The 11,896-nt window shown below is 46.4% G+C and overlaps 1 protein-coding gene across 1 annotated transcript in view; it reads left to right on the top strand.

Annotated features, from left to right (window-relative positions):
- Positions 1-361: 361 nt before the first annotated feature.
- Positions 362-11,896, top strand: part of RAB4A (RAB4A, member RAS oncogene family) — a 52,016-nt gene continuing 40,481 nt past the window's right edge. The window contains exon 1 of the mRNA XM_040242789.1: positions 362-579. Coding sequence (XP_040098723.1) covers positions 549-579 — 31 coding nt within the window. The 5' untranslated portion in view covers positions 362-548. The remainder of the gene's footprint in view (positions 580-11,896) is intronic.

Here is an 11,896-nt window from a genome sequence, read left to right as displayed (position 1 = left end):
CCGGACACCCCCAGCCCCTCCCTGTCACCTCCGGGCCTGCGGACCGCCGACGGCTCCCCACCCTTGCAGCCACTGCGGGGGCCGCCCGCACCCCTCCGCCCGCCCCCGCGCGCCCCCGCGCGCCCCGCCCCGGCTCCGCTGCGCTCCTCGGCCAGACCCGCCCCAGCCGCCCCGCGCGCCCCCGCCCCTGGCTTGGCCCCTCCCCTCCGCCCCTTCCCGCCCCTCCCCTCCGCCCCTTCCCGCCTCTCCCCTCCGCCCCTTCTTCCCGCCCCTCCGCCCCTTCTTCCCGCCCCTCCGCCCCTTCTTCCCTCCCCTCCCCTTCGCGTCCGGACAGGCGGGGCGGGGCCGTGCGCCTGCGCGGAGCCCGCAGTCCGGCGGGGCCGCAGCAGCTGGGGGCCGGCAGTTGCCGTGGGGACCGCGGGCCCCTCCCTCCTCCGCTCCCCTGCCCCTCGCGTTCCCCACCGAGGCGCGGCCGACTCCCCGGCCTCCCTGCCGCCGGCCCGGCGGAGCCGCAGCGGCGCCCCGCGAGAGGCGGAGCCGCTCCCAAGATGTCGCAGACGGCCATGTCCGAGACCTACGGTACGGGGCGGGGGGCGCGGGCCGGGGCCGGGGGCGTGGGGACCGGGATCCCAGTGCTGGGGCGCGGCCGCCCGAGGGTAGCCCGGCTGTGTGATCTGCTTCTCCGAGGGTCTGCTTGCTGCTTCTCCGCGTAGGGTTTCCGTTTCTTGGTCTGATGTTAGTTCAGGGTTTAGGGAAGCCCATTAGAGACTGCGATGTTGTCCCCAGCGAGGGATGTGAGGACTTGGGACGACGCCTGCAGTTGAGTGTGTTCTTCGACTCTTCCACTTTGACCTTTCCTTGCTTGAAATTCCTTCCTTTACACGGAAATTACAAGGACTTATGGACAGGCATTTCTTCCTTCTAAGACCTTTCAAGTTGTACGATGGCTGTTTATAAATGTGTCTTTGCAAGACTATAAACACCTCGGAAGCAGAGCCTATTCTGCTTGATCTTTGCTTCTTCTGTAGCACTCACACCCGAAGGCAGCCAGCAGACATTTTTTTTTTTTTTTTAATAAACGAAAGCCTTCCCAATTCATAATCTGTGTGTTTTTGTCCTGCGTGGTAAAAATAAACAATAGAGTACGTCTCTGCTTTGTATCAAGGTTTACTAGTGTTTACCAGTCTGGAGTCACTCTGAGATTGGGCATTCTCAGATTAAGTCTGATTTGGATTTTACAGCCCCAGGGAGGGGCTCGAGTTCAAAACCATTACCTCTAGTCAAATTCGTCATGTCTTCTTCCGTGTGCCCTGGCGTGCTGCCCTTCTGTCAGCAGATAGGTGTGGACCGGCTTTACGGGCTGGTGTGGTTTCCAACACTGCAGGGTACCCAACTGCACTGTTCTGGTCTTGGCAAGCATAGTCCATTGGGGGATACAGTGTTAATCCACTTATGATACTAATGAATATTAAAAAAAAAAAAAAAAACCCAGGCTGGAGTTCTGAAGGAATATGGTCTCTGAAGGTATGTGAAAAAGAAATGTGACTCAGACCTGAGGCACGGAGGCATTAACTGGTCTACAAGTGCCCAGGCCCTGAGGGATCCAGGATGCCTGTAAGAGGACTGTGGTTGAGGCCCCTCAAGCACCCAGGCATTTGCTCCACCTTCAGCCACTCCTGTGCCTGGTACCTGCCTTGTTCTTGGTAACACTGGGAGCAAGACAGCTATTCCTAGAAGGTTCAGGGAGTCCGAAACCACACCCCTGGCTTGTAAGGATCAGTGTTGTCAGAGCTTCTAATGCTACTGTACTTGCCACATCCACATGGTCTGCCTCTCTGTAGAGAACCATAGTCAGATTTCCTAAAAAAAAAAAAAATCCATTTCTCCAGCAAGTGTTGGTTATGCTTTTGCTTTTTCTTTATTTTTCAAGTCTCCTTTCCCCACACTTTTTTTTCCTCTCTGACCTGGAGAAGGAGCACATGGGAGCAGTGGAAAGTCCAAATAAGAAACCAAGGGGGGTTATGAGTTAGGAGGAGGACTGGAAGACGGAGCTTTTATGTTTCATCTGTCTCATGTGAAACGTGCATGCTAAATTGCTTCAGTCGTGTCCGACTCTTTGTGACCCAATGGACTGTAGCCTGCCAGGCTCCTCTGTCCATGGGATTCTCCAGGCAAGAATTCTGGAGTGGGTTGCCATTTCCTCTGAAGTGGAGACACCATATTTTGTATGAAATGATAACCTTGATAAAACATGGTGTCTCCATTTCAGACAGAGCTCATCGAGCATCACAGGTCAACTGATCAAATTCTGTTCATCAGGCTTTGACCTTTATTACTCTTATTTCATGGTAGCTTCCAAATACGTTCTTAGTTTTTACTAACTAATTGTAGTCCTTCCCTCTAATAGAAGAAATTAAGTGAAACACATAGAAAATTAGTTTTTGCAAGTGCAGGTGTGGCACTTCACAGTGCTAACCCAAAATAAAAGTCACCCCAAACCAAGCTATCACCTTCACTTATCATTGGTAGATTTGCATAGCATTGTTTCCCAGATGGAAAACAGTTTCCCTCCTTTCAGACGTTTGCCTGTTAGGTAGATGGTAAAGGAATGTTTTCCTAATCTTTAAACTCCTTAGTACTCTGTGCTCACTTTCTCTCTTCTGGAAAAGGAATCTCTGTAGTTTGACAGGGATATGATGAAAAATGAAGAACTATTGCTTACCAGTATACTGTTAATGAGTATACGTTCATGAGCTGTGTCTGCATGCCTTTTAGCTTCTTAAGGCAGTATTTCACCTTCCAGTGACTAGTGTTCAACATTTTGCTGCTCCAGAAACACCAACCACATGAATACCACACCTTATGTAATACTTTATATAATATTGCAATACAACATTGAAATCTCAAACATACCGGTTTCTGACTGAAAGCTCCTGCTGATTATCCCTAAACTGAAACAGTGCTTCACAAATACTGTTAGATTCACAGCATTCTTAAAGGCCTGGCCAGTTGATGTGGCTTGGGACTTCCCAAGGAGATGGATTGGCTAATCACAGATTGGCCTTAGGTGATTTCTGATACCAAGATTTGTGAGACAAAAACTCACAAATCAAATATTAATATCAAGCAGTGATGTTCAGAAAGGAGCTAAAAAGTCTAAGTGGTATAGAAGATACTAGAAATTAAAAAAAAAAAAGATTTAAGGGCTGGGGCAGTTTGAGAATGAGGAAAAAAACCTAAGCCAAATCTCTATACACACTGTAATTTATGCATTCTGCCATGACAATTTATGAAGCAAGAACACAAATTGTTGGTCCTGTACTAGCTTTATTACAATGTACTCTTAATATTTTTATTTTGTGCTTTAGTTTGAAAGTATTACAGTATTTACCATATAATTTTGAGAATTATCAGGATATTTTCTTTTTAAAATGTATGATTGTATGCTGCTGTGGGTTGAATTGTATCCCCCAAAAGGTATGTTCAGGTCCTAAGCCCAGGCACCCTGTGAATGTGACCTTGTTTGGAAACAGGGTCTTTACAGGTGTAATTAGGTTCAGATGAGGTCATGTTGGGTTAGGGTGAGCTCTCATGCATTGGAGTTCTTGTAAGATGAGAGGAATTTGGATGTGGACTCACACAGGAAGGAATGTGGTTTGAAGAACTACAAGCCCAGGACCACCAAGAGTGGCCAGCAGCCACCAGAAGCTAGGAAGAGGCAAGGAGGGAGCCCTTCCCTGGAGTCCTCAGAGAGGCTGACGGGCAACTTGACTTGGGACTTCTAGCCTAAAACTATGAAGACTACGAAATAAGCGATCCAGTTTGTGGTATTTTGTTATAGCAGCCATAGGAAACCAATACATAGTAGTCAAAATATGATTCAAGGAGAAATTTAGTCTTGATAAGGCAAAGTGGAGTAAGCAGAATATTCTAGGCACAGGACATACGTCTTCAAATTCACCTTGGTTCCAGTGAAGTATGAGATAACTTGTTGTTAGGGAGATCACTTAATTGCCATTACTGTATTTTGTTAGGGCATATAAACAATGTCAACAGAGGAAGCATGTGACCTCAGAATAAAGGACATTTCCCGAAACTGGATGAATTTGTCGTTTTATTTTTTTTTATTTATTTTTTTAAATTTATTTATTTTTTATTTTACTTTACAATTCTTTATTGGTTTTGCCATACATTGACATGAATCCACCACGGGTGTACATGCGTTCCCAAACCTGAACCCCCCTCCCACCCCCCTCCTCACAACATCTCTCTGGGTCATCCCCGCGTACCAGCCCCAAGCGTGCCATATCCTGCATCGGACATAGACTGGCAATTCGATTCTTACATGATATTATACATGTTTCAATACCATTCTCCCAAGTCATCTCACCCTCTCCCTCTCCCACTGAGTCCAAAAGTCCGTTATACACATCTGTGTCTTTTTTGCTGTCCTGCATACAGGGTCATCATTGCCATCTTTCTAAATTCCATATATATGTGTTAGTATACTGTACTGGTGTTTTTCTTTCTGGCTTACTTCACTCTGTATAATTGGCTCCAGTTTCATCCATCTCATCAGAACTGATTCAAATGTATTCTTTTTAACGGCTGAGTAATACTCCATTGTGTATATGTACCACAGCTTTCTTATCCATTCATCTGCCGATGGACATCTAAGTTGTTTCCATGTCCTGGCTATTATAAACAGTGCTGCGATGAACATTGGGGTACATGTGTCTCTTTCAATTCTGGTTTCCTCGGTGTGTATGCCCAGCAGTGGGATTGCTGGGTCATAAGGTAGTTCTATTTGCAATTTTTTAAGGAATCTCCACACTGTTCTCCATAGTGGCTGTACTAGTTTGCATTCCCACCAACAGTGTAGGAGGGTTCCCTTCTCTCCACATCCTCTCCAGCATTTATTGCTTGCAGATTTTTGGATAGCAGACATTCTGACTGGTGTGAAGTGGTACCTCATTGTGGTTTTGATTTGCATTTCTCTAATAATGAGTGATGTTGAGCATCTTTTCATGTGTTTGTTAGCCATCTGTATGTCTTCTTTGGAGAAATGTCTATTTAGTTCTTTGGCCCATTTTGAATTTGTCATTTTAAATGTTTGTATTTTTGTCACCGTGGAAAATTGGTGAACAAAGACCAGAATTTGGGGAACACTACCACCTTGGTTCTCAACTGCACGTGCCACAGCCCACTGGTGTGTTAAAGATGCAAATTCTGGTTTTGCATATTCACTTCTGCACCTGCCCAGCTCCCTGGCCATGCAGGTGCTATTGGTCTAAAGACCACAATTGTATTATCAGGGCACTATTCTGTGTGGTGCCTCCAGGCCATGGAATTTTGAAAACATTGGTCTTTGAGAAATCAAAAGTTTATGAGAGTTTTTCATGGTCATTTGAACTGTGAGGCACTCCAGTCTTTGCCTGTTACTTGCCTTTCTCTGAAGTCTCCTAAATATTTCTAGCCACATTAGTCCTTCAAGCTAAATATCTTTGTTTTCAACTTCCTACCTACTTCTTCCATGTGGATGGGCTAGGGGTGGCCTGGCCTATGTCCCAAATCCAGCTGATTACTCATTGCTATTCTGCAGACTCTTGTTTTCCCCATTTGCCTAGGAGGTAATCTTTGCTCTGAATATTTTTTGGAATAAGAAGGAAGCTGAAGTTTCTTTGTTTTTTTCCTTTTCTCTTAAACCATCCTCTAGAAATTGCTCAGACTGATGTAATAGATTTTTTTTTCCCACTTCTAATAACCATTAGAATACTCACCAGTGGAAATAGTTTGAGGGAAAACCTTTGATTCCTATGCATCCTGTAACACTTGTCTTTGGATGTCACAGCTTTCCCTGCTAGTCTCATCTTGGTGATGGACTGACTTCTGTGTGTTTGATGAATACTTTTGCTTCTCTTTAGCTGTGAATCAAAACCTGAAGTGATGTGCAGGGTACAGTCATTTAAGAGATGGATCAAGAAAGACAGATGTAGAGGGTAGTGGACTTCAGCACGGCACACAAGTCAAAGGACTCTGTCTCTACAAATTGTCTCCCTTGGTAATCCCCACTGAGCTTTCTAAACAAAAATAAGTTTGCATTGAGAGAAATTTGTCCAATAAACAAATCCCTGATGATGACAGATGTGATACCTGGAGGAACCACACTTGGTTGCTCTGCCACAGCCAGATGCAACCCTGTGCCCAGAATGGTACCTACTTATGTGATGACACTTGGTGACCTTGGCCTTATAACTCTTTCTGTTTCTCTTATGTGCTAGGCTTTGGGCATTTAAGAAGTCTTAAAAAGTGGCTAATATTTAGATACGGAGGGAAGGACACCATTTATAAAGTACTAATAATTTATGATGAGAGTATTATTTTATTAGTTAACTTTATTTGGCTTTGTTGGGTCTTCGTTGGGGCACACAGGCTTAGTTGCTCCTTGGCATGTGAGATCTTCCTGGACCAAGAATCAAACCGTGTCCCCTGCATTGGCAGGTGGATTCTTAACCACTTGACTCCAGGGAAGTTGAGGGAAGATGTATTTTAGAGGGAGGTTTATCGTTTTTAAATATGAATTTTTAATCTTCCAGAAAAGAGACTGAGGACTTAAAAACACAACATCTCTCCCTTCTTTGTTGTAATATACAATATTATTATGTGCGATGTGCTCACTTCATTACAGTAGTTTCTCTGGTTCACTTGCTTACATGGGTTATGACAGCTGTCCTCATAAAATAAACACTTTTTGCTGCCTGTGGGGACTTAGCAGATCTGTTTTGCAATTCAGTCAACTCTCAATGGTGACGAAGCTTGTCTCTTTTGAGACCAGACCACAGACTCTTTGAAGGCAGGGGATTGCTTGCGTGTGTGTCCCTCATGCTGTGACCAGTCCCTGGACAGCCTGCAGGGAAGGCTTTGATACTAAGTAGGTGGTCTGTTTCCTTCTCCGCTACAGAACATGAAATAGAAGGCAAGGGTGAACAGAAAAGCAAATTCGAAGATTAGTTTAATTCTTTTCTTTATGGTAGAAAGGAAAGTGAAGTTGCTCAGTCATGTCTGACTCTTTGCTGCCCCATAGACTGTAGCCTACCAGGCTCCTCTGTCCATGGGATTTTCCAGGCAATATTACTGGAGTGGGTTGCCATTTCCTTCTCCAGGGGATCTTCCCAACCCAGGGATTGAACCCGGGTCTCCCGCAATGTAGACAGACGCTTTACCGTCTGAGCCACCAGGGAGGTCCTTTTATGGTAGAAGGCTACCAGTTTTTTACACTGTATGTGATATAAACGCAACTCGAATTAAGACATCCCCTAAAGAGGTTACCCTGGCATTCTTTTTGTAAATGGACTTCCCTCCACCAGTCACATCTGAAATCAGCTCCCAGTGCTTGGAGCTGAGGGTGCTTCTTGGGTGGCAGCACGTGGCCCTGCTCAGTTGAGCGTGGAGAGAACAGGACAGCTGGAGGGCAGCTGGCGGCCTGGAGCTACAGAGCCCAGAGGCAGGCCTTGCTGTGGCCTTCAGGGACGTCAGGGAGCCTGGTGCCCTGCCCTGGCACCTGGGGCGCCCCGGCAGACCTCTCCACACCGAATGCACAGACACCAGGTGACCTGAATCTGTGCTCACCAAATATTAAAACACCTGGCAGCTGGTAGTTATTAAATATGTATTTGTTAAATGTACTCCCCTGGTTTTATATCCATGTTTACTTAACCACCTTCTATTTATAAATTGACTACATGACCAAAAATTAAAAAAAAAATTTTTTTTTAATTATGCTTAAAAGAAAATTTCCGTTCAGTAGATGGTCATTTTATCAAGTAGGTTTCCAACTGCAATTGGCATGGATGATATGAAAATGTGTTTTTACAAATAGCTATAGATGAGGTTTCAGGGCCACTTGATTGAGAAGCACAGTCATGTTAGCAGGGACCTAAATTCTTAGCATCTCTCTCCTCTGACCCTGTTATCCTCTTCCCTCATTTCCTGAGTCATAAACGGCTACTGTTTATAATCTGAGTACCCTTCCTTATTTATATCCACAGGAAAGAGGAGTGCTTTCCCATGTTTATGAAATAAAGTCCTTCCTTCCTATGTCATTGGGCCAAGTTAGGTCAAGTGCCTGCCCTGGACCAGTTACAGGCAGGTAATGTCTGGCTATGATTGTCTTAAGCCTGTGTTTCTGGCTTCCCAGGGGGCTCAGGGGTAAAGAATCCGCTTGCCAGTGCAGGAAACAAAGGAGATGCAGGTTCGCTTCCTGGGTTGGGAAGATCCCCTGAGTTAGGAGATGACAACCCACCCCAGTATTCTTGCCTGGAAAATTCCACAGACAGAGGAGCCTGAATGTTAGACAGACATCTACAGCAGTAGCACCTCCTAGTCTCCCAAAAAAATGTCAGCTGCAGTTCAATTTGAACTTAATTTGTTCCAATTAGTAATCTTACTGAAGTAGATGGCAAACTTAGATGTCTCTTCTCTGGTGTGGAAGCTGCAGCAGAGCTGTGGAAAGGACATGGGCCCCGCCATGGGTGTGTACAGGTCAGAATCCCTGGTCTTCGTAAGAAGAGTGAAATTTTTCTTATTTTGCAGACACAGTATACTTTCATTTAATCTTAGTTTTTACTGTCTTTGTGAATCTGATAGAAGTATTTGGTATTTTGAAGACTAACATTCACCTTCAGAACCACCTTGACCATGACAATACTTTGGAGGGGAAATGAAAGTCAGTTATTTGGTGACCATTGCTGCTGCTGCTGCTGCTAAGTCGCTTCAGTCGTGTCCGAGACTCTGTGCAACCCCATAGACGGCAGCCCACCAGGCTCCGCCGTCCCTGGGATTCTCCAGGCAAGAACCCTGGAGTGGGGTGCCATTGCCTTCTCCAATGCATGACAGTGAAAAGTGAAAGTGAAGTCGCTCAGTCATGTCCGACTCTTAGCAACCCCATGGACTGCAGCCTACCAGGCTCCTCCGTCCATGGGATTTTCCAGGCAAGAGTACTAGATTTCTCCACTTTCCTTAAATTAGCACCATGAGTAATTCTGTCATAAATACATAAGTAAATTAGGATAGTATTCCTGTCACATACCTTTATAAGAATGAAGTCCTTATTTTGGATTGTCTTTTTAATATTAAAATCCATAGAGACCTTCCTAGTGTAAACATCAATAAAACTTTTATTGGTAAAATTGATATTAAAGTTTGTTTTTAGATAAACAAGTTCAATAAATATTCACAACTATAAAAAGCATTATAAGTTAAAACTGACCCTCTCTGTATTTCTTCTTATATGTATTATTTAGTAATAAAGTAAATTTTCCCAAGAACAGTGTCATTTCTAGCAGTCATGTGACCAAAGTACCTTTCAGGTCAATATTGAATAAGATTCTTCTGGTATTGACCTGTTACTCTGTTTCCCTTATATCAGGGAATCTTTCCTTATTAAGGAAGCCATGGGTATGTCAGCCTGAATTATAATCTTAATCTCTAGATAAAGGGTGAAATTAGAATAATCTACACAAAGTACTTTCTGTCTTCATCAGGACAGAGTAAGGTAAACACTGGGACCCACTTACAGGTGAGGAAACTAAGAGGCTAGGTGCCTGCTCAGGGTCCCAGAGCTGAGGGCAGTGGGGCTGGCATTTGAACTCATTCTCAAAGGTAGTCAAGGTCTTACTCTATTTTTCTTTCCCATACAGAAATCTGTCTCCTCCTTATACGCTTTGATCAGTGGTGACCCCCTGGATCGCACAGCTCTAGGGGCGTTTTCTCCACAAACATGGGATATTTGATACGAGTCAAAATCTAACTCTTAAGACGGAATTGGGAAGTAGGTGCTAATGCTGAAAACCTCTCCCATTTGGGAGGGGTGCTTTCATAGATCTGTGTAATCTCTAAAGTTGCAGATACTATTATGTACTCAATGCTTGCTTCAAACTTGTGGTTTGGAAAGACAAACTGTCTGTGTGAATCCTCAAATACAAAAGCAACAGTTCAGCTTTTCCCCTTTTATTACCCTAGTTGGAGTGTTCTCTAAAACTTTTTGACAAACAACTTGCCTTTATTTCTTTAAATGATTTTTTCCTTTCAAATATACCTCAATCAGATTTAAATTCTACTCCTTAAAGGATCCTAACTTGTTTCCTGGTTAAAGATAGTTGCTTTTTGTTTAGTTCTCTTCATTTCTATCTACTTCACTAGCCACCAGTTTCTTTTTCTGGGTCATTTTCTACTTCAGGAGAATAATTTCTTAAAAAAAAAAATATTATTACATCAAGTAGAAATCACCTACGAACTTGTGGTTTTGATGCTGGGTTGCTGGCTAGGCTTACTCACCTGCTGAGGAAGCTGGGTGCACACCCCAGACCTGCAGTGGGTGAAGAACATGTTGTCTGATGTTCTGTGCCTTCCTAGCTCCTCCCCGTTGCTCTTCCCCAGGGTCCTTGCGGCTGTTCCTTCACCCCCCTACCAAGGTCCCCTATCCTGAGGTCCTGCTTTCCACCCCAGCTCCTTGCCCACCCCGGGCAGCCTCAGGGTCCCCGCGCAGGAGTCACTCAACAGCTTTGGCTTCTCGATTTCATGATGTCATCGCCAGTCGCCTTCCAAGCTTCTCTTCTGCCCCTACTTCCAGGCTTTTACCTCTTACATCCCCAGCTGCCCACTGGCCGGTGTCCCATGCCCCTCTGGCCCCTTCTGTTCAGGAGGTGAGCGGCTCTGTCTCCAGCTGTGCCGCCCGCAACCCTGCCTTCCCCTGTCTGCTCCTCAGCTGCCCTCACCCTGGGACCCCGGCCTGGCTCTCCACCACCTGCCCTGCCTGCTGCCCTGTGGACAGAGCTCTTCTCCCATTGAGATCCTGTAGATGGGTGGCCTTTGCCTCTGGCAGGGAGCTCGCTGGTGCCTGGCCACCCTCCCCCTCTCCTGGCCCTCTTGCTTTTCCTCTGCATCGGTTGTTTTTCACCTTCCCTGTGATCTCCTTAAGCCCCAAGCTCCCCTATGCTAGATGACTGGAGGAAAAAGGGGCCGCACTGAGGAGCCTCCCTGCTCTCCTGCCCTTTCTCCACCTGTGTCTGTCACCCTCCACGCCTCACCTCAGCCCTGTTCCTGCTGCCTGTGTCCCTGGCTGAGATTCAGCCCTGCCTTCTGCTCAGACCTCATCTCCCGAGTCTCAGGGACGGGCGTCACTAGTCATCCACTGTTCTTGTGGTCACTTCTTGTCTGCTGGCATCCACACTACCCCCTCCTCTCACTGCCCCGGCTTTACTTTCCAGCCTACCTAAGCTTCTGCTCAGAGCTGCTCGTGACGGTCATCTGCATCCTGTCACTTCCCCGGTTCTCCTGCGGCCTCTTGCAGCCCCCACCCCAGGTGACCTGGCTCCCCTTGGGGTCGGACCCTGGGCATTTCACAGCTGACCCTCCTGAGCTCCCCTTCACATTCGGCCCTCAGAGGCCCTGCCTCCCCAGGTCTCCTCCATGGTCACGGGTCTAGGCTGTGAAGCTGCGTCTGCACCAGGGATGCGTCCTCCGGATCTTCAGGCTTCCTTATCAGGTGTTGGTGTCAGAGGCCAGAAACCATTCTCAGATGACCCCACCGTCCCAGGAACTGAAATACATGCAGCGAATCCTGCAGTCAAGGCCATCTTCCCCCTGTGCTTCCTTTCAGATCTTTGGGAACCTTAAAAGCAGACCCAGTGCTTGTGGGAGAAACTGGGAAGGCAGAGGGCATCTGGTCTACCCAGCATGACTGCCTCTGGAGGCTGGGGGCCAGCTGGTGGATGTGCAGGGCTTCTGTGAAGGCTGGGGGCCAGCTGGTGGATGTGCGGGGCTTCTGTGAAGGCTGGGGGCCAGCTGGTGGATGTGTGGTGCTTCTGTGAAGCCTGGGGGCCAGCTGTTAGATGTG

The sequence above is a fragment of the Oryx dammah genome, unplaced genomic scaffold, assembly GCF_014754425.2.
Source record: "Oryx dammah isolate SB20612 unplaced genomic scaffold, SCBI_Odam_1.1 HiC_scaffold_6, whole genome shotgun sequence".
Taxonomy (NCBI): Eukaryota; Metazoa; Chordata; class Mammalia; order Artiodactyla; family Bovidae; genus Oryx; species Oryx dammah.
The sequence above is the reverse complement of the archived record's forward strand: the minus strand, read 5'-3'. Positions and strand labels throughout refer to the sequence as shown.